Source organism: Anser cygnoides, chromosome 2 (genome assembly GCF_040182565.1).
Source record: "Anser cygnoides isolate HZ-2024a breed goose chromosome 2, Taihu_goose_T2T_genome, whole genome shotgun sequence".
NCBI classification, from domain to species: Eukaryota; Metazoa; Chordata; class Aves; order Anseriformes; family Anatidae; genus Anser; species Anser cygnoides.
The window spans coordinates 162937150-162959774 of record NC_089874.1 but is presented as its reverse complement, the minus strand read 5'-3'; the positions used below and the strand labels follow the sequence as shown (position 1 = coordinate 162959774).

At 67.2% G+C, this 22625-nt stretch overlaps 2 protein-coding genes across 4 annotated transcripts; one reads left to right on the top strand and one right to left on the bottom strand.

Moving 5' to 3' along the window:
* The first annotated feature begins 130 nt into the window (after positions 1-130).
* Positions 131-15577, top strand: GPT (glutamic--pyruvic transaminase). 3 transcript variants are annotated; one of them, XM_066990852.1, is made up of 12 exons: positions 131-345; positions 5241-5403; positions 7469-7558; positions 7651-7759; positions 8469-8599; positions 10685-10928; positions 12021-12100; positions 12167-12303; positions 13470-13644; positions 14292-14447; positions 14602-14714; positions 15345-15577. In XM_066990852.1, the coding sequence occupies exons 1-12, from the start codon at positions 146-148 to the stop codon at positions 15433-15435; spliced, it is 1689 nt and encodes a 562-aa protein (XP_066846953.1). In that variant the 5' UTR covers positions 131-145; the 3' UTR covers positions 15436-15577. The 3 variants fall into 3 exon arrangements, with proteins under 3 accessions (XP_066846953.1, XP_066846955.1, XP_066846954.1); XM_066990854.1 differs by lacking the exon at positions 131-345 and adding an exon at positions 536-554; XM_066990853.1 differs by lacking the exon at positions 131-345 and adding an exon at positions 2419-2447.
* A 3204-nt stretch (positions 15578-18781) lies between these two features.
* Positions 18782-22185, bottom strand: LOC125181636 (uncharacterized). The gene is given in 10 exon segments (XM_066991262.1): positions 18782-18960; positions 19045-19330; positions 19426-19586; positions 19666-19951; positions 20036-20321; positions 20323-20989; positions 21074-21351; positions 21474-21600; positions 21685-21970; positions 22098-22185. Coding segments are annotated over 10 exon segments (2619 nt in total). The 3' UTR covers positions 18782-18806.
* Positions 22186-22625: the final 440 nt, after the last annotated feature.

The window sequence follows — 22625 nt, the reverse complement described above, 5'->3', positions numbered from 1 at the left end:
CCCCTAACCCCCCCCCTCACCCCATAGCTATGGGGCTGGGAGAGCCCCCCCGACACCGCCCAGCCCCACTCCTGCGGGCAGCCCCCCGGGGCGGCGCTGCCACCTGCCCCACAAGTTGGGGGGCGCAGCGGGGTTCCCCCACTCTATGGGGTTCTGGCGCCCCATAAGTCGTCCCCTCCCTGCCCCCCCCGCCTTGCCCTGCCCCACGGCGGGTGGGGGGTCGCGGCCCCCGGCAGCTGCCGCGTTATATTTAGGGACCCGCAAAGGTCAGGCGGTGGCGGCGGCCGCGGTGGCGACGCGGCGGCCTCGCTGCCCCACGGCTGCCCCACAGCGCGCGGACGCGGGGTGAGCCCGGGGGGGGGTGGAAGGGGAAAAAAAAAAAAAAAGGGGGCGGGGGGGGGGGGGGGGAGGAAGGAGAGTGGGGCGGCCCCACGGCCAGCGCCGCCCCACAACGTGTGGGGCTGATAAGGGGCCCGCAGCCGGGGGCCCCCGCGGGAATGGGGTGGGGGACGGGGGAGCACGTGGGGCTGGGACCCACGGGAGCCCGGGAACGAGTATGTGGGGCTGGGACCCACGGCAGCCCGGGAGGGAGGGGGGTGTGGGGCGCTGAGGGGGCCACGGGGTGGGACGCCCCATGGGGAAGGGGGGGCGGTTATGGGGCGCCCCACATGCAAGGGTTGGGTGCGGGCACCCGTGGCTTGGGGACTGGGACCTGTAAATGTTTGGGGAGCGGCTGTGGGGTGCAACAGTGGGGGGGCTGTGGGGCGCGGCATGGGGGGTTATGGGGCTCAGTGTGGGGCTAGCAAGGGGCGCAGCATGGGGGGGGAGCTATGGGGCACAGCGCAGTGGGGGCTGTGGGGCACGTGGTTGCTTTGGGGACTGGGTGTGAGGCTATGGGGCAAAGCGGGGGCGCTATGGGGCACAGCATGGGACGCTATGGGGCACAGCATGGGGCGTCCCCATGGGGGACAGCATGGGGCATCCCCATGGGGCACAGCATGGGGGGCTATGGGGCACAGCATGGGTTCTGTGGGGCACAGCATGGGGGGGGTCCCTATGGGGCACAGCATGGGCGCTATGGGGCACAGCACGCCTTGCTATGGGGCAGCGCGGTGGGTCACTATGGGACGCAGAGCAGGTACTGTAAGGCACAGCGGTGGGTTGCTATGGGGCACAGCGCTGTGGGGCACACGATGGGCACTATGGGGCACTATGGGGCACATGATGGGTGCTATGGGGCACAATATAGGCACTGTGGGGCACTAAGGGGCACACTACGGGCGCTATGGGGCACACGATGGGCATTGTGGGGCACAGCACGGGAGCTATGGGGCACACAATGGGCGCTGTGGGGCACATGATGGGCACTATGGGGCGCTGTGGGGCACACTATGGGCACCATATAGGCATTATGGGGCACACTATGGGCGCTATGGGGCACTATGGGGCACGTGATGGGCACTATGGGGCACTATGGGGCACACAATGCGGTGCTATGGGGCACACTATGGGCACAATATGGGGCACTATGGGGCGCTATGGGGCACAATATGGGCACTATGGGGCCCTATGGGTCACTATAGGGCACACTATGGGGCACTGTGGGGCACTATGGGGCACTATGGGGCGCTATGGGGCACAATATGGGGTGCTATGGGTCACACTATGGGGTGCTATGGGGCACACTATGGGGTGCTATGGGGCACTATGGGCACTGTGGGGCACTATGGGGCACTATGGGGCGCTATGGGGCACACTATACACTATGGGCGCTATGGGGCCCTATGGGCACTATGGGGCGCTATGGGGCACACTGTGGGGCGCTATGGGGCACTATGGGGCACTATGGGGCACAATATGGGCGCTATGGGGCTGCTATGGGTCACTATGGGGCATACTATGGGCACTATGGGGCGCTATGGGCACTATGGGGCGCTATGGGGCACTATAGGACACTATGGGGCGCTATGGGGCACAATATGGGCGCTATGGGGCCCTATGGGGCACTATGGGGCACACTATGGGCGCTATGGGCACTATGGGGCGCTATGGGCACTATGGGGCACTGTACGGGCGCTATGGGGCACTATGGGGCACACTAAGGGCGCTATGGGGCACACTGTGGGGCACTATGGGGCGCTATGGGGCACACTAAGGGCGCTATGGGGGCGCTATGGGGGCACCCGGATGGGGCGCTATGGGGCACCCAACCGCCGCCCCCCGCTGGCAGTTAGGGGCGCCCCACCGCGGGGGGGGGGGGGATGGAGGGCACAGCCCCGCCCCTCTGGGGACGCAGCTGCAGCCAATGGGCGGAGGGTGGGCGGGGCCAACGACAAAGGGGCCGGGCGCCGATTGGCTGCGGGGGCGCCGCGGGGCGGGGCTAAGGCCGGCGGCCGTTCGGGCCAGCAGGGGGCGCTGTGGGGCAGAGGGGCCATGAAGCAGCGCGGGTCAGTGGGGGGGCTATGGGGCGGGGGGGGCTATGGGGCGGGGGGGTTATGGGGCAACTGGGGGGGCTAGGGGCAATTGGGGCTATGGGGCAATTGGGGGGCTATGGGGCAGGGGGGCTATGGGGCAATTGGGGGGGCTATGGGGCAACTGGGGGGGCTATGGGGCAGGGGGGCTATGGGGCAATTGGGGGGCTATGGGGCAACTGGGGCTATGGGGCAACTGGGGGGCTAGGGGGCAATTGGGGGGCTATGGGGCAATTGGGGGCTATGGGGCAATTGGGGGGGCTATGGGGCAACTGGGGCTATGGGGCAATTGGGGGGGCTATGGGGCAACTGGGGGGCTATGGGGCAGTGGGGGCTATGGGGCAGTTGGGGGGATATGGGGCAATTGGGGCTATGGGGCAATTGGGGCTAGGGGGCAGTGGGGGGTGTATGGGGCAGGGGGGGCCATGGGGCAGTGGGGGGCTATGAGGCGGGTGGGCTCTGGGGCAGTGGGGGGAGCTGTGGGGCAGTGGGGCTATGGGCAATTGGGGGGGCTATAGGGCAATTGGGTCTATGGGGCAGTGGGGGGGCTATGGGGCGGGGGGGGCGTGGAGCAATCAGGGGGGCTGTGGGGCTATTGGGGCTATGGGGCAGGGGGGCTGTGGGCAATTGGGGGGGCTATGGGGCAATTGGGGCTATGGGGCAATGGGGGGCTATGAGGGGGGTGGGCTAGGGGGCAGTGGGGGGGTTATGGGGCAGGGAGGCTATGGGGCAGGGGGGCTGTGGGGCAATTGGGGGGGCTCTGGGGCAGGGGGGAGTATGGGGCAGGAGGCTATAGGGCAGGGGGCTATGGGGTGGGGGGAGGCTATGGGGCAATTGGGGGGGCTCTGGGGCACAGGGGGTATGGGGCAGTGGGGGAGTTATGGGGCAGGGGTGGGGGCTATGGGGCACGGGGGGGGGGTACAGGGGGAGATGGGGGGGCGCCGAGGGGCAGAGCTGGTTCCCCCCCGGGTCCCTCCCCTCCAGGGCTGTCCCCCTGCTGTGGGGCCCTGCCCCAAATCTGCCCCCCCCCAACCCCCCCCGGCCGCTGTGGGTCCTGGTGGTGCCGGGTGCCACCTGCGGTGCCTCCTGGCCCCGTCCCCACGTCCCCACGTCCCCACGTCCCCACGTCCCCACGTCCCCACGTCCCCACGTCCCCACGCCGCCCCCATCGCCCCCTGCCCCGTGTACCCGTGTCCCCCCCCCCCCGTGTCCCCATGCCCGTGTCCCTGTGTCCCCATCTCCTTGTCCCCGTGCCACCACCCTGTGGCCCTATGCCCGTGTCCCCATAACCTTGTGTCCCTGCCTTCCCCTGTCCCCACAGCCCTCCCCGTGTCCCCATGTCCTTGTGTCCCCATATCCCCATATCCCCATGTCCTGTCCCCATATCCCCATGTCCCCATATCCCCATGTCCCCATATCCCTGTCCCCATATCCCCATATCCCCCTGTCCCCATGTCCCCATGTCCCCATATCCCCATGTCCCCATGTCCCCATATCCCCATGTCCCCCTGTCCCCATATCCCTGTCCCCATATCCCCATGTCCCCCTGTCCCCATATCCCCATGTCCCCATATCCCCATATCCCCATATCCCCATATCCCCATGTCCCCATGTCCCCATGTCCCCATATCCCCATATCCCCATATCCCCATATCCCCATGTCCCCATGTCCCCATATCCCCATATCCCCATATCCCCATGTCCCCATATCCCCATGTCCCCATATCCCCATATCCCCACGTCCCCATATCCCCACGTCCCCATATCCCCATGTCCCCATATCCCCATATCCCCATGTCCCCATATCCCCATGTCCCCACGTCCCCATATCCCCATGTCCCCCTGTCCCCATATCCCCATATCCCCATGTCCCCATATCCCCATATCCCCATATCCCCATATCCCCATATCCCCCTGTCCCCATGTCCCCACGTCCCCATATCCCCATATCCCCATATCCCCATGTCCCCATATCCCCATGTCCCCATGTCCCCATATCCCCATGTCCCCATATCCCCATATCCCCATGTCCCCATATCCCCATGTCCCCACGTCCCCATATCCCCATGTCCCCCTGTCCCCATATCCCCATATCCCCATGTCCCCATATCCCCATGTCCCCATATCCCCATATCCCCATGTCCCCATGTCCCCATATCCCCATATCCCCATATCCCCATATCCCCATATCCCCCTGTCCCCATATCCCCATGTCCCCATATCCCCATATCCCCATATCCCCATGTCCCCATATCCCCATATCCCCCTGTCCCCATATCCCCCTGTCCCCCTGTCCCCATATCCCCACGTCCCCATATCCCCATATCCCCATATCCCCGTGTCCCCATGTCCCCATATCCCCATGTCCCCCTGTCCCCATATCCCCATGTCCCCATGTCCCCATGTCACACACCCCACGTCCCTGTGCCCCGCACCTTGTGCCCCACACCCGTCCCGTGCCCCGTGCCCCGTGCCCCGTGCCCCCCGTCCCGTGCCCAGTGCCCAACGTCCCGTGCCCCGTGCCCCTTGCCCCATGCCCCCCGTCCTGTGCCCGATGCCCTTTGCCCCGTGCCCCACGTCCCGTGCCCCACACCCCACACCCCACACCCCACGCCCCACGCCCCACGCCCCACGCCCCACGTCCCGCCCTGTGCCACTGCCCGGGGCGGTGCCGCCTTCGCCCGCTGGTTCCCGGTTCCCGGCTCCGTTCCCCGGGGGGGGGCCGGCACCGGGCCCCATGCGGGCTCTGAGCGCGCGGCGACCCCGCAGGCTCCCGGCCATGGCGGCGGCGGCGGCGGCGGCGGCGTCGGGGGGCGGCCGGGCCCCGGTGCTGAGCGGCAGCAGCATGAACCCCGCGGTGCGGCGCGTGGAGTACGCCGTGCGCGGCCCCATCGTCACCCGCGCCCTGCAGCTGGAGCAGGAGCTGCGGCAGGTACGGGACGCCCCCCCCTCAACCCCAAACCTGGGGACCCCCCCCCCCAGATTTGGGGATCCCCCCCCCCAAGCCAGGACCCCCAGCCCCGGGGACCCCCCAGCCATGGAGACCCCCCCCAGCCATGGGGAGCCCCCAAATTTGGGGTCTCCAGCCCACACCGGGGACCCCCAAGACCCCCGGACCCCCCCCCGGCCGGGACCTGTTGGACCCAAGGACCCCCCCCCCCCCCACCCCGGATATGGGGTCCCCCCAAACCAGGGACCCCCCCCCGGACCCAGCGCCCCTTCCCCAAATTTGGGGTCCCCCAAACCAGGCACCCCTTGCACTCAGGGTGTCCTCCACCCAACTGCCCCCCCCCCCCCAGATTTAAGGACCCCCCCCCAGGACACCCCCATGCCCAGGGACCCCCAGACCCGGTGACCCCAAATCAGGGACTGCCCCCAACCTCAGGACCCCCCCAAACCTGGGGACCCCCATTCCCAGGGACCCCCAAGACCCCCAAACCGGGGACCCCCCCACCTGCCCCCCCCATACTCAGGGATTTGGGGACCTCCCCCCCCTTCCCCCTGTCCCCTCCTGTCCCTTGTCACCCTCCCCTGCCCCCCCCCCCCCCCCCCCCCCCCCCCCCGTGTCCCCGTGTCCCCATCTGGGCACTTTCCCACTGCCACCAGTGGCTCCCAGTGCCTCCCCCCCCCCCGATGGCCTTGTCCCCTCTGTCACCCGGGGCCACCAAGGACACATCCCTGAGGGGGGGGGCATTGAATCCTTTGGCCCCCCGGGGTGCTCGGGGACCCCCCCCCCCGTGTCCCCAAGACGCCGTCACGCGCAGGCGACGTCCCCACCCCGCGTGGGCAGAGTCCGCCCCGGGGCCAAAGTCCGCGCCGGGGGGGTGGTGACGCTGGGGACGTCCCCAGTGACCCCGTTACTGGCTGGCCCCAGTGTCCCCAGTTATCCCAGTGTCCCCATGGCCCATGTCCCCAAGGCCCAGTGTCCCCATATCCCCATATCCCCATATCCCCATGTCCCCATGTCCCCATGTCCCCATATCCCCATGTCCCCATGTCCCCATATCCCCATATCCCCATATCCCCATGTCCCCATGTCCCCATATCCCCATGTCCCCATATCCCCATGTCCCCATGTCCCCATATCCCCATATCCCCATATCCCCATATCCCCATATCCCCATATCCCCATATCCCCATATCCCCATGTCCCCATGTCCCCATATCCCCATATCCCCACGTCCCTATGTCCCCATATCCCCACACCCCCATTGTTCCCATTGTTCCCATTGTTCCCATCCCCATTGTTCCCATTTGCCCTGTCCCCAATGTCCCCACTCCCCTCGTCCCGTGTCCCCATGCCCCCCATCCCCACGTCCCCATGCCCCCCATCCCCATGTCCCCATATTTGCCCTGTCCCCAATGTCCCCATATCACCCCCTGTCCCCATATTCCCCCCATCCCCATGTCCCCATGTCCCCGTATCCCCATATCCCCATGTCCCCATGTCCCCATGTCCCCATATCCCCATGTCCCCATATCCCCATATCCCCATGTCCCCATATCCCCATGTCCCCATATCCCCATGTCCCCATGTCCCCATGTCCCCATATCCCCATATCCCCATATCCCCATATCCCCATGTCCCCATATCCCCATACCCCCATATCCCCATGTCCCCATATCCCCATATCCCCATATCCCCATATCCCCATGTCCCCATGTCCCCATATCCCCATATCCCCATGTCCCCCTGTCCCCATGTCCCCATATCCCCCTGTCCCCATATCCCCATATCCCCATATCCCATGTCCCCATGTCCCCAACGTCCCCCCTCCCCCTCTCCCCACACCCCCGTATCCCCATCTCCCCAACGTCCCAATGTCCCAAAGTCCCCAACGTCCCCATGTCCCCCCATATCCCCCCGTCCCCATACCCCCATTATCCCCATCACCCCCTCACCCCCACAACACCCCCCGTGTCCCCTCTGCCCCCCCCACCCCCTGGTGCCCCACCCATGGGGCAGCCCCCCCGACCCCATCCCCGTGTCCCCGCAGGGCGTCCCCAAGCCCTTCACCGAGGTGATCAAGGCCAACATCGGCGACGCCCACGCCATGGGGCAGAAACCCATCACCTTCCTGCGCCAGGTATGGGGCCGGGGGTCCGGGGGGGACACACACGGTGTCCCCGGTGTCCCCGGTGTCCCCGGCATCCCCGGTGTCCGACCCCGTCCCCGCAGGTGGCGGCGCTGTGCGTGTGCCCCGAGCTCCTGCGCCACGACGCCTTCCCCGAGGACGCCAAGGCGAGGGCGCGGCGGCTGCTGGACGCCTGCGCGGGGCAGAGCGCCGGTGAGGGGACGCTGGGGGGGGGACAGGGGGACAGGGGGACTCGGGGGGTTGTGGGGGCGGGGGGACCGGGGGGACGGTGCGGGCGGTGGGGGCGGTGGGGTCAATGCGGATGGTGGGGACAATGAGGCCGTGGGGGTGGTGGGGACAGGGGGGACGATGGGGACAATGGGGACAGGGGGTCAATGGGGACCATGGGGACAGGGGGGACAATGGAGATGATGGGGACAATGGGGACCATGAGGATGGTGTGGACAGGGGGGACAGGGGGATGTGGGGACAATGGGGACGGGGGGACCATGGGGATGAGGGGGACAATGGGGACTGTGGGGATGGTGGGGACAATGGGGACAGGGTGACCATGAGTGTGGTGGGGACAGTGGGGACAGGGAGGCAGTGGGAGCCACAAGGACCATGGGGACAACGGGGACAGGGGGACCGTGGGGATGGTGGGGACAGTGGGGACCACAGGGACATGGGGGGGACAATGGGGACAGGGGAACGCTGGGGACAGTGGGGACAGGGGGACAAGGGGACAATGGGGACAACGGAGACAAGGAGACGGGGGAGCCACAAGGACCATGGGGACAATGCAGGGCATGGGGACAACGGGGACAGTGGGGACGTGGGGACAATGGGGACAGGGGGACAGTGGGGACCTTGGGGACGCGTTGGGGACGCGTTGGGGACAGCCAGCCCCGGTGGCCGCCAGGTGCCTACAGCGCCAGCCCCGGCATTGAGGCCATCCGCCAGGACGTGGCGCGGTTCCTGGAGCGCCGCGACGGCGTCCCCGCGCGTCCCCAGGACATCTTCCTGGCCACCGGCGCCAGCGACGCCATCGTGGTGGGGACCTGTCCCCGTCCCCGTCCCCGTCCCTGTCCCTGTCCTGTCCCCGTCCTGTCCCCATCCCTGTCCCCGTCCCCGTCCTGTCCCTGTCCTGTCCCTGTCCCCATCCACGTCCCCATTCCCGTCCCCGTCCCCGTTCCCACGCCCGGTGGTGGCACGGCCACAAAGGTCCCTTTGTGCCACCCCTGGCACTGTCCCCTGGGGGCGGTGCCGTGCGCGGGGGGGGGCCGGGACCCGGCTCCGGTGTCCGCAGGCCGCCCGCTGGCACCGCTGGCACCGCGCCGCTGGCACCGACGGTGTCCCGTCCCCGGCGTCCTGTGCCCGCAGCGTCCTGGCCCTACAAATGTCCTTGTCCCCACACCGTGCCCGTCCCCACACCGTGCCTGTCCCCTTAATGTCCCCTTAATGTCCCCTTAATGTCCTCTTAATGTCCCCTTCCCCACACTGTGCCTGTCCCCACAATGTCCCCAGCCCCACAGTGTCCTTGTCCCCACAGTGTCCTTGTCCCCACAGTGTCCCCAGCCCCATAACGTCCCCCTCCCCGAAATGCCCCTGTCCCCGCAGTGCCCCTGTCCCCACGCTGTCACCGTGCCCACGATGTCCCCAGGCCACCTCACTGCCCCGTCGTCCCTGTCCCCATGCTGTCCCTGTCCCCTTACCCCCCCCATCCCTGTCACCACCCTGTCCCCTCACTGTCCCCACTGTCCTCATCCCCATCCCCTCCCTGTCCCTGTCCCCATCCCCTCGTTGTCCCCTCACTGTCCCTGTCCCCTTTCTGTCCCCATCACCTCACTGTCCCCATCCCCATGTCACCCTATCCCCATGTCACCCCGTCCCATTGCTGTCCCCTCACTGTCCCCATCCCCTCATTGTCCCCATCCCTGTGTCACCCTGTCCCCTCACTGTCCCTGTCCTCTTTCTGTCCCCGTCCCCTCACTGCCCCCATCCCCATGTCACCCCATTTCTGTGTCACCCCATCCTGGTGTCACCCCCTCCCTGTGCCACCCCCTCCCCACGTCACCCTGACCCCTCACTGCCCCCGTCGCCCTGTCATCCCATCCCCATGTCACCCCATCCCCGTGCCACCCCATCCCCACATCACCATGTCCTCACATCACCCCATCCCAATGTCACCCTGTCCCCATGTCACCCTGTCCCCTCACTGCCCCTGTTCCCGTGTCACCCCATTGCCATGTCGCCCCAACCCCATGTCACGCTGTCCCCATGTCACCCCCTCCCTTTGTCACCCTGTTCCCTCCCTGTCCCCGTCCCCTTTCTGTCCCCATTCCCCCCTGTCTCTGTGTCACCCCCTCCCCATGTCACCCTGTCTCCATGTCACCCCACCCCATGTCACCCTGTCCCCATGTCACCCCGTCCCCTCCCCGTCCCGTCCCCGTGTCACCCCATCCCCTTGTCACCCCATCCTCACATCACCATGTCCCCATGTCAACCCATCCTTGTGTCATCCCCTCCCCATGCCACCCTGTCCCTGTGCCACCCCATCCCCTCCCTGTCCCGTCCCCATGTCACCCCAACCCCATGTCACCCCAACCCCATGTCACCCCATCCCCATATTACCCCATCCCCGTGCCACCCTGTCCCCGTATCACCATATCCCTGTGTCACCCCATCCCTGTGTCACCCCATCCCCGTGCCACCCCAACCCCGTGCCACCCTGTCCCTGTGCCACCCCATCACCACGTCACCCCATCCCCATATTACCCCATCCCCTTGTCACCCCAACCCCATGTCCACCCATCCCCATGTCCCCCCATCCCCACGTCACCCCATCCCCATGCCACCCTGTCCCCTCATCACCATGTCCCCGTGTCACCCCATCCCCATGTCACCTTGTCCCCGTGTCACCCCATCCCCATATTACCCCATCCCCATGCCACCCAATCCCCGTGCCACCCCGTCCCTACATCACCATGTCCCCACATTACCCCATCCCCGTGTCACTCCATCCCCGTGCCACCCCACCACAATGCCCCCCCACCCCAATGCCCCCCCTACCCCTGTGCCCCCCATCACCCCTCACCCACCTCCCACCACCCCCGCCTCCCCCCCCCCCCAACACAGAGCATCCTGAAGCTGCTGGTGGCCGGCGAGGGCAGTACGCGCACGGGGGTGCTGGTGCCGGTGCCGCAGTACCCGCTGTACTCGGCGGCGCTGGCGGAGCTGGGCGCGGTGCAGCTGGGCTACCTGCTGGCCGAGGAGCGCACCTGGGCGCTGGACCCCGCCGAGCTGCGCCGCGTGCTGGACGAGGGCCGCCGCCGCTGCTGCCCCCGCGCCCTCTGCGTCATCAACCCCGGCAACCCCACCGGTATGGCACCGCAGGCACCGTGGGCACCGTGGGCACTGCGGGCACCGTGGGCACTGCGGGCACTGCGGGCACCGCGGGCACCGCGGGCACTGCAGGCACTGCGGGCACTGCGGGCACTGCGGGCACCACGGGCACCGTGGGCACTGCGGGCACTGCGGGCACTGCGGGCACTGCGGGCACTGTGGGCACTGCAGGCACCACGGGCACTGCAGGCACCACGGGCACCGCGGGCACTGTGGGCACCGCCTGGGGTGGGAGCACTGGGGTCGTACTGGGGTTCGGCTGGGATCCCAAGGTCATACTGGGAGCCCCCAGGGTCATACTGGGAGCCCCAGGTCGGACTGGCAGCCCTGGTGTTATACCGGGAGGCCTGGAGTTATACCGTTATAATGGGAGCCCTGGGGTCATACTGGGAGCCCGGGGTCATACTGGGGACCCTAGGGTCATACTGGGAGCCCAGGATTGTACTTGGAGCACTGGGGTTGGACTGGGGGCACTGGGGTCGGACTGGGAGCCCTAGTGTTTATACTGGGAGGCCTGGTGTTATACTGGGAGCACTGGGGTCATACTGGGGGCCCTAGGGGTTGGACTGGGAGCACTGGGGTCATAGTGGGGGCCCTAGGGTCATACTGGAAACCTGAGGTCATACTGGGAGCACTGGGGTTGGACTGGGAGCCCCAGGATCATACTGGGAGCACTGGGTTGTACTGGGAGCACGGGGTCATACTGGAAGGCCTGGGGTCAATGTCCTACTGCTAATGGGACCCAAATACCCTCCCGGGACTGGGACCCCAATGCCCTACTGGGACTGGGATCCTAATGCCCTAGCGGTAGTGGAACCCCTAATGTCCTACCAGTAACGGGACCCCAAAGCCGTACTGGTAATGGGACCGCAATACCCTACTGGGACTGAACTCCCCAACACCCTGCTGGTACCAGGCCCCCAGTGCCCCACTGGTAATGGTCCTCCCAGTACCCTACTGCTACTGGTCCCCCCCATACCCCTCTGGTACTGGCCCCCACGTACCCCTCTGGTCCCGTCCCCCCATCCCCCCGTGTCACCGGCCCCCCCGACGCTCCGTGCCCCCCCAGGGCAGGTGCAGAGCCGCGAGTGCATCGAGGCCGTCATCAAGTTCGCCTACGAGGAGCGTCTCTTCCTGCTGGCCGACGAGGTGAGGGACGGCCCCCCCCCGGCCGGCCGCGGCCCCCCAGCCCGCGCTGACGCGGCCCCCCCGCAGGTCTACCAGGATAACGTGTACGCCGAGGGCGCCGCCTTCCACTCCTTCAAGAAGGTGCTGGCCCAGCTGGGGCCGCCCTACACCGACACCGTGGAGCTCGCCTCCTTCCACTCCATCTCCAAGGGCTTCGCCGGCGAGTGGGTGGCCCCAACACAGGGCTGGGGGGCCCATGGGTGCTGGGGTGGGGGGCACAGGGACCCTACGGGGTGGGGAGGTGGTGGCCCCATGGGTGCTGTGGGGATGTGGTGGAGCATGGGGGTGGGAATAGGGACACCGTGGCCCTATGGATACTATGGGGTGGGGATGGGGATGTGGTGGCCCCATGGGTGCTATGGGGTGTGGGGTGGGGATGTGGCCCCATGGATCCTATGGGGTGGGGATAGGGATGTGGTGGATCACGGGGTAGGAATAGGGACACTGTGGCCCTATGGATCCTATGGGGTGGCGAAGGGTATGTGGTGGCCCCATGGTCCCTATGGTTTGGGGTGTGGACGTTGTGGACCATGGGGTAGGAATAGGGACACCGTGGTTCCAGGGATGCTCTGGGGATGGGGATGTGGTGGCCCTGTGGACCCTATGTGGTGGGGTGGGGATGTGATCCCATGGACCCTATAGGGTGGGGATGTGGTGGCCCCATGGATGCTGTGGGGTGGGGATGATGTGGACCACGGGGTAAGAATAGGGACTCCATGACCCCATGGATGCAGTGGGGTAGGGTTGGGGAAGTGGCCCCATGAGCCCTATGGGGGGGGGGTTGGGGATGTGGCCCCATGGACCCTATGTGGTGGCTTCATGGATTCTCTGGAGTGGGATGGGGATGGGGATGTGCTGGCCCCATGGGCGCTATGGGGTGGGGTTGGGGTGTGGCTCTACGGACCCTATAGGGTGGGGATAAGGATGTGGTGGATCATGGGGTAGGAATATGGACACCATGGCCCCATGGATGCTGTGGGTGGGATAGGGATGGGGATGTGGTGGCCCCATGGCCCCTGTGGGGTGGGGATAGGGATGTTGTAGATCATGGGGTAGGAATAGGGACACCATGGCCCCGTGGGTGGTGTGGGGTGGGATGGGGATGTGGTTGATCATGGGGAAGGAATAGGGACCCCCATGGGTGCTGTGGGGTGGAGATGTGGTGGCCCCATGGATGCTGTGCTGTGGGGTGGGGATGTCAGTGGAGGGGTCCTGGTGGGGGGTCCTGCCTGGGGTCCCCATCCGAGGAGCTGCCGCCGCCCCCTCCCTGTCCCCATCCCCGTCCCCGTGGCCGTCCCCATCCCGGTGGCAGCGGGGCCGTGTGGTGCAGGTGCGGGTTCCGTGGTGGGTACGTGGAGGTGGTGAACATGGACCCCGAGGTGCAGCAGCAGCTGGCCAAGCTCGTGTCGGTGCGGCTCTGCCCCCCCGTGGCCGGGCAGATCCTGCTGGACGCCGTCGTCAACCCCCCGCAGCCCGGGGAGCCCTCGTACGAGGGATTCATGGCGGTGGGTGCGGGGTGGGGTCAGTGGGATGGGATGGGGATGGGATGGGGATGGGATTGGATGGGATGGGATGGGGATGGGGATGGGGATGGGGATGGGATGGGATGGGATGGGGATGGGGATGGGATGGGGATGGGGATGGGATGGGGATGGGGATGGGATTGGGATGGGGATGGGGATGGGATGGGGATGGGGATGGGATGGGATGGGGATGGGATGGGGATGGGGATGGGGATGGGGATGGGATGGGATGGGATGGGGATGGGGATGGGATGGGGATGGGGATGGGATGGGGATGGGATGGGGATGGGGATGGGATGGGATGGGGATGGGGATGGGATGGGGATGGGATGGGGATGGGATGGGGATGGGATGGGGATGGGATGGGGATGGGGATGGGGATGGGGATGGGGATGGGATGGGGATGGGGATGGGATGGGGATGGGATGGGATGGGGATGGGATGGGGATGGGATGGGGATGGGGATGGGGATGGGATGGGATGGGGATGGGGATGGGATGGGGATGGGGTGGGATGGGATGGGATGGGGCACAAGAGATGGGGATGGGGTACATGGGTTGGGAAATGGGGTTCGTGGGGTGGGCACAGCCCCACCACGCCCCTATTTCCCCCCCCCCCCCCCCCCCCAGGAGAAGCAGGCCGTGCTGAGCGCTCTGGCGCAGAAGGCGAAGCTCACCCAGGAGATTTTCAACCGCACGCCCGGCATCCGCTGCAACCCGGTGCAGGGCGCCATGTACGCCTTCCCCCGCATCGAGCTGCCGCCCCGCGCCCTGCAGGCGGCACAGGTACGTGCCGTGGGGCTGGGGTCACCATGGGGCTAGGGTCACCATGGGGCTGGGGTCACCATGGGGCTGGGGTTACCCTGGGGCTGGGGTCGCCGTGGGGCTGGGGTCACCATGGGGCTGGGGTCGCCGTGGGGCTGAGCGGTGCCGCCCGCAGGCGCAGGGCCAGGCCCCCGACATGTTCTTCTGCATGCGGCTGTTGGAGGAGACCGGGATCTGCGTGGTGCCCGGCTCCGGGTTCGGGCAGAAGGAGGGCACCTTCCACTTCAGGTGTGGGGACAGGGACAGGCATGGGGGACAGGGACGGGATGGGGACCAGGGTTGGGATGGCAGGGAACAGGGTCGTGAGTGGGGATGGGGTTAGGGACAGGGACAGGGGTGTGTGGGGACGGGGACAGGGCCATGAATGGGGCCAGGGATGGGGTGGATGGGGAGAGGGGTGGGATGGTCAAGGTCAGGGTCACGACTGGGGACATGATAAGGGTTGGGGACAGGGACAGGGCAGATGGGGCGTGGTCATGGCTGGAGTATGGTAGAGGGTGGGGACATGGTTTGGGATGGGGCAGGGTTGGGATGGATGGGGACAGAGGACCAAGGCGGGGAAGAGGGACAGGGACAGGGACAGGGACAGGGACAGGGACAGGGACAGGGACAGGGACAGGGACAAGATGGATGGGTCCAGGCCAGGCTCAGGACTCTGCCCCTCCCCAGGACCCCCACACCTCCCCCAGCTCCCCACCCCCATTCCCATCCCCGCTCCCGTCCCTAGTGGGGCTGGAGCCCCCCAAAAGCCCCAGCACCAGCTGGGGGCTGTGGGGATCCCGGGGCTGGGGGGTGGGGGGCACAATGTGGGGGTGCCGGGGGGGTCCCAACGCCCAACCTGGTGTGTCCCCCCCCCAGGATGACCATCCTGCCACCCGCAGACAAGCTGCAGGTCCTGCTGCAGAAGCTCAGCGCCTTCTACACCAAGTTCGTCAAGGAGTTCTCCTAACAAGCTCCCCCCCTGCCCCCCCCCCCAAATCCCGTCCAACCCCCTGCAGGGCCCTGCATGGGCGCCCCCAGGCTTGGCGGGGGGGGCTCACGGGGGGCCGGGGGGCGGATATTGTATATCTCATGATAAACGGTCAGCGACAGCCGCGCCGCCGCGTCTGTGGCTGTGGGGGGGCACCCATGGGTGTCCCCTCCTGATGGTGATGGGGCGGGGGGGCCCACCGGGGTGACCGTGGGGTGTCCCAGGTCCCCGGGGTGTCCCAGGTCACCATCATGTCCCCACGGTGCTCCACGTCCATGAGGTGCCCCAAGTCTCCATCACGTTCCCAGGGTGTCCCATGTCCCCATGGTGTCCCATGTCCATGGGGTGTCCCATGTCCCCATGGTGTTCCATGTCCCCGTGGTGTCCCTCGTCTATGCGGTGCCCCATAGCTGTATGGTGCCCCATGTCCCCATGGTGTCTACGTCCCCGTGGTGTCCACGTCCCCATGGTGTCCCACGTCCATGACACGCCCCATGTCCTCATGGTGTTCCATGTCCCCATGGTGTCCCTTGTCTACGGGGTGCCCCATATCCGTGTGGTGCCCCACGTCCCCATGGTGCCCCATCTCCCCAGGGTGTCACACATCCCCATCACAGCCCCATGGTGTCCCACGACCCATCACATCCCACGTCCCCGTTACATACCACATCCCCATGGTGCCTCATGTCCCCATGGTGCCGTGTGTCCCCATCACGTCCCACATCAAAGTGACACGCTTAGTGGATGAGGGGAAGGCTGTGGATGTGGTCTGCCTTGACTTCAGTAAGGCTTTTGACACCGTTCCCCACAACATTCTCCTCGAGAAACTGGCTGCTCGGGGCTTGGACTGGCGTACGCTTTGCTGGGTTAAAAACTGGCTGGATAGCCAGGCCCAGAGAGTTGTGAATGGAGTCAAATCTGGTTGGAGGCCGGTCACTAGTGGAGTCCCCCAGGGCTCAGTACTGGGCCAGTCCTCTTTAATATCTTTATCGATGACCTGGATGAGGGCGTCCAGTGCACCCTCAGTAAGTTTGCAGATGACACCAAGTTAGGTGCGTGTGTCGATCTGCTCGAGGGCAGGAAGGCTCTGCAGGAGGATCTGGATAGGCAGGACCGATGGGCTGAGGTCAACTGCATGAAGTTCAACAAGGCCAAGTGCCAGGTGCTGCATCTGGGGCACAACAACCCCAAGCAGAGCTACAGGCTGGGAGATGAGTGGTTGGAAAGCTGCCTGGCAGAGAAGGACCTGGGAGTACTGGTTGATAGTCAGCTGAATATGAGCCAGCAGTGTGCTCGGGTGGCCAAGAAGGCCAACAGCATCCTGGCTTGCGTAAGAAGCAGTGTGGCCAGCAGGTCTAAGGAGGTGATTGTTCCCCTGTACTCGGCTCTGGTGAGGCCACACCTCGAGTACCGTGTTCAGTTTTGGGCCCCTCACTACAGGAAGGACATGGAGGTGCTCGAGAGAGTCCAGAGAAGGGCAACGAGGCTGGTGAGGGGTCTGGAGAACAAGTCTTGCGAGGAGCGGCTGAGGGAGCTGGGCTTGTTCAGCCTGGAGAAGAGGAGGCTCAGGGGAGACCTCATCGCTCTCTACAGTTACCTTAAAGGAGGCTGCAGCGAGGGGGGGTTGGTCTGTTCTCCTACGTGCCTGGTGACAGGACGAGGGGGAATGGGCGAAAGTTGCGCCAGGGGAGGTTTAGGTTGGATGTTAGGAAGAACTTCTTTACCGAAAGGGTTGTTAGGCATTGGGGTGGGCTGCCCAGGGAGGTGGCTGAGTCGCCATCCCTGGAGGTCTTTAAAAGACGTTTAGATGCAGAGCTTAGTGATATGGTTTAGTGGGGGACTGGTTAGTGTTAGGTCAGAGGTTGGGCTGGGTGATCTTGGAGGTCTCTTCCAACCTAGACGATTCTGTGATTCTGTGATCACGTCCCACATCCCCGTGGTGCCCAACATCCCCATCACATCCCATGTCCCCATCACTTCCCATGTCCCCATGGTGCCCTATGTCCTCGTGGTGTCCCCATCACATCCCACATTCCCATGGTACCAACCATCCCCATGACATCCCACATCCTCATCACATCCCATATCCCCGTTATGTCCCATGGTGCCCCATGTCCTCATGGTGTCCTGTGTCCCCATCACATCCCACATCCGCATTACATCCCACACCCCGTCATGTCCTATGTCCCCAAGGTGCCCCATGTCCGTGGGGTGTCCCACATCCCCATCGCATCCCGCATCCTCATGTTATCCCACGTCCCCATCACATCCCACATTCCTGTGGTGCCCCACGTCCCCCGCTGTGGGGCAGGGCCTGGCTGTGGGCTCCCCACCAGATGTCACCAGCTGGCCCTGTGAAGGCCTTGTCCCCACCATGGGGACAGTAGGGCTGGAGCTGGCTCTCCAGAGCCACCCCACGTCCCCACGCCACAGCAGGGGGATGTCATCATGGGGTGGGTCCCCGAGCACCCTGGGGACCTGGGGGACCTTGGGTGACCATGGGGACCCTTTACCTGCCCCCTTGACACCCCTATTAACAGCCCCCTTAACACCCCCATTACTTGCCTTATTAATACCCCATTTACCCGTCCCATTAATACTCCTGTTTCCTGCCCCATTAACATGCCCATTACATGCCCTGTTGCTTGCCCCATTAATTATCCCATTACCTGCCCCATTAGTTATCCCATTACCTGCCCCATTACCTTCCCGTTACCCACCCCATTATGCACCCCATTACCCGCCCCATTACCTTCCTAATTACCTACCCTGCTGCCTTACCCATTACCCACTCCATTACCCTTCCCAGTACCTGCCCCGAGCCCACTACATCACCAGGCCAACCTGATGCGGTGGGTGGCAACTCTACCTATGGCAGGGGGTTGGGGTTAGATGACCCTAAAGGTCCCTTCCAAGGAGAGCCATTCTGTCATCCCCATCCCCATCCCCACCCCATCCCCATCCCCATCCCATCCCCATCCCACCCCCATCCCACCCCCATCCCATCCCCATCCCACCCCAGTGCACTTTGGGTGCTGCAGTCACACTCAGGCATTTATTAGGGTCCCCAGCACCAGGCTGGGTGAGGACATCCCTGTCTGGGACGGGGACACCCACGGGTGACACCCTGCGTTCAACACCACGCACCGAGAGCAGCAGAGGTCCCATGGGGTGCCCATGGGGCACGCTGTAGGGTCTGGCCATTCCAGTGGGCACAGGGCACACGGCCCCACTGGCCCCACTGCAGGAAGAGGAACCCCGGGCACCACGTGGAGAGGATGGGGACAGCGCGGGGACCCCTGGGGGTGGCCCAGGAAGGGGGCAGCAGCCGTGCCTCCCCCCGGGGCCGCTCAGGGCTCCAGGAAGGTGCCGTAGACCTCGACCTCGCAGAGCGCCAGCTGCTCCTCACGCCGGGGGATGAGGACAGAGACGTAGCGGCCCCGCAGCCCCCGGCAGCACACGGTGCTGAGTGAGCCAGGGCCGGTGTCGGCGATGACGCCGCAGCTGCCGGGGGGACAGGAGGAGAGGCGGTGCTGAGCGGGGACGGTGGTGCTGAGCGGCCCCGGTGGCATCACCCGCCCGACTCACATGGGGTTGTCCCGGCCGCGCTCGGCCGGCGCGTCGCCGACGTGGACCTGGGCGCCGCGCAGGCGCTGCCAGCAGCAGTCCTGCCGGTTCTTCACCAGCACCGCCGCCACCGCGTGCCGCCCGCCCAGGTCCACAGCCCACCAGGGCTCGTGCTCGCGCCGCGTGTGGCTGCAGGAGCCGTGCCGCCAGTTGCCGTCCCGGTTCCCGTCCACCGCGTTGGCCGCCGCGCCGGCCCCGCTGGAGGTGGACGACTGCATCGCCCGCTGCTCCCGCGCCACGTTGGGGGCTGCCAGCACCGCGGGGAGGGTGGGCACGGGATGGGCATGAGGTCAGGGCTGTGGGTGGGGGTCTCTGTGTGTTATTTTGGGAGGGGTCCCTCACCTCCAGGCAGCGGGGCGCAGCCCTGCAGCAGCACCTCCACCTCGCACAGCACCAGCGCGTCCTCGCGCTCGGGGATGAGGATGGAGACGTAGCGGCCCCGCAGCCCCCGGCAGCACACGGTGCTGAGCGAGCCGGGGCTGGCATCCGTGATGACGCCACAGCTGCCGGGGGGGACAAGAAGGTGAGCCGTGGTACCCACGACGGACAGGAGGGCTCTGGGGAAGGGCACGGGGGGCTCACACGGCGTTGTGCCGGCCGCCGTCCAGCAGCGAGTCACCCACGTGGACCTCGGCGCCCTTGAGGTGCTCCCAGCAGCAGTCGTGCCGGTTCTGCACCACCACGGCCTCGACGGCGCGGCGCCCGCCCAGGTCCACCCGCCACCAGGGCTCGGGCTCCTCCAGCGTGTGGGCGCAGGAGCCCTCCTCCCAGTTCCCGTCCCGGTTCCCGTCCACCGCGTTGGCGGCGCCGCTGGTGGCATCCAGCACCGAGGACTGGGTGGCCGGACGGCCCAGCGCCGCATTGGGGGCTGCGGGTGCGAGGGGAGGTGGTGACGCCCCCATCACCATGCCGGGGGGGGACAGAGAAAGACCTCGGGGGCCCCGTCGCTCACCGCCAGGCGTCGCGGCGCAGCCCTGCTCCACCACCTCCACCTCGCACAGGCTCAGCTGCTCGTGGCGCCGAGGCACGGCGATGGTGACGTAGCGTCCCGGCATCCCGCGGCAGCACACGGTGCTGGTGGAGCCGGGGCCGGTGTCCGTGATGGCGCCGCAGCTGCGGGACAGGGAGGCGGTGAGGACAGCGAGGGAGTGGTGGCGCGGCGCGGGCTGGTCACGGCGGCACTCACACGGGGTTGTCGGTGCCGTGACCGGCGAGGGAGTCCCCGACGTGGACGCGGGCGCCCTTCAGGCGGTGCCAGCAGCAGTCCAGGCGGTTCTTCACCACCACGGCTGCCACGGCGCGGCTCTGGCCCAGGTCCACCGTCCACCACGGCTCCCGCTCCCTCTTGGTCTGGGTGCAGGAGCCGTGCCGCCAGCGGCCGTCCCGGTTCCCGTCCACGGCGTTCATGGCACTGCCGGCCGGCCTGGCCGTGGAGGACTGCGTCGCCGGGCGCCACAGTGCCAGGTTTTGGGCTGGGGACGCCACGGGACGGTGACGCCAGCTCCGGGCTCTCACCGCCAGCGTGGAGCCAGTGCCGGGAACCCCTCCTTGCCCTGCATCCCCCCCCCGCCATACGGCCACGTGCTGCAGTGCGGCACAGCACACACAGCGCGCACACCACACCAGCGGGCACATGCAACATCCCTGTCCCCCGCCCCCGTGGCCCCCCGCTCGTCCCCTGTATTTGCCAGCACCGAACCAGGGCCACGGCACCGCGGTGGAACCGGAGGCGGCCTCCCCCTTACCGCCGGGCGGAGGGAGGCAGCTCTGCGCCGTCACCTCCACTTCGCACAGGACGAGGAAGTCGATGCGGCCGGGGATGACGATGGAGACGTAGCGGCCCGGCAGCCCGTTGCAGCAGATGGTGCTGGTGGAGCCGGGGCCGGCGTCCAGGACAGCCCCGCAGCTGCCAGGGGAGGAGCGGGAGGTTGCTGAGGGGCCACGGCACCGCTGCGGGTACAGCTGGGACCCCGCCGTGGACCCCACTCACATGGGGTTGTTCCTGCCGTGGTCGGCCGGCGAGTCCCCGACGTGGACCTGGGCGCCCACGAGGCTGTCCCAGCAGCAGTCCCGCCGGTTGGTGAGGGTGACAGCGAGGACGGCGTGCCGCCGGCCCAGGTCCACACTCCACCAGGGCTCCAGCTCCTTCTCGGTGTGGGTGCAGGAGCCACGCTCCCACTCGCCGTCGCGGTTCCCGTCCACGGCGTTGGCGGCCAGGCTGATGACGTTCAGCGTGGACGACGGCGCGGCCCCGCGCCACGTTGGGGGCTGCAACGGCCACGGGAGCGTCAACGGCGGCTGCCGGCACCGGGACCCTCCCCGTGCCGCCCTCCCAGCCCCGGGGGCCGCCCCTCACCTCCGGGCAGCGCGGCGCAGCCCTGCAGCAGCACCTCCACCTCGCACAGCACCAGCGTGTCCTCGCGCCCAGGGATGAGGACGGAGACGTAGCGGCCCCGCAGCCCCCGGCAGCACACGGTGCTGAGCGAGCCGGGGCCGGCGTCGGCGATGACGCCGCAGCTGCCGGGGGGACAGGAGGAGAGGCGGTGCTGAGCGGGGACGACGGTGCTGAGCGGCCCCGGTGGCATCGCCCGCCCGACTCACATGGGGTTGTCCCGGCCGCGCTCGGCCGGCGCGTCGCCGACGTGGACCTGGGCGCCGCGCAGGCGCTGCCAGCAGCAGTCCTGCCGGTTCTTCACCAGCACCGCCGCCACCGCGTGCCGCCCGCCCAGGTCCACGGCCCACCAGGGCTCGTGCTCGCGCCGCGTGTGGCTGCAGGAGCCGTGCCGCCAGTTGCCGTCCCGGTTGCCGTCCACCGCGTTGGCGGGGATGCTGTGGTTGGGGAAGATGGACGACTGGGCGGCCGGGCGCCCCAGCGCCGCGTTGGGAGCTGCCGGGGGGAGGAAAAAAACGGGGGCTCGGCCGTCACCTGGGGCATCACAACCGCGGTTCGTCGTGCTGGCACCGCGGCACAGTGGCGTTCCCGTCGCTGTCCCGGGGCGGAGGAGGGCACTCACCGTCCGGCAGCGGGAGGCAGCCCTGCGCGGCCGCATCCTGCGCCAGGACCCCGCCGAGCAGCAGCAGCATTCCCCAGGGCAGGGCCATGGCGCGGGCGCGCTGCGGAGGAAGGGGACGCGGCGCTGCGGTTAGGGCATAACCGCGTGTTTGGGGTTGGGGTTGGGGGTGTCATCACGCCCCGGCGAACCCGTTCGGGGTCCCCGTGCCCCGGTGACAGCTCCAGGTGGCCCCAATTTCGTCCCGCAGGTGCCTCGCTTACCCCAAGAGGTGTGGAAGGAAGAGGGAGAGGCCCCGCCACGCCTGCTCCGCGGGCACGGTCCCGTCCTCGCTGCGAGCCAAGGGGGAGCAGCGGCTGTAGTCCCAGCAGGATGGCAGCGAGATCGCGCCGTGAGCCCGGGACTCCCCGCGCGCGCCGCAGGACGTGGAGGGAGCGAGGCTGCGTCCCGCTGGGAGCAGCGCCCCGAGCGCTGCTCGACGTTTAAGAGGCTTTTTGCCGACGCGGCGATGCTCGCGGGGAGGAACGGGGC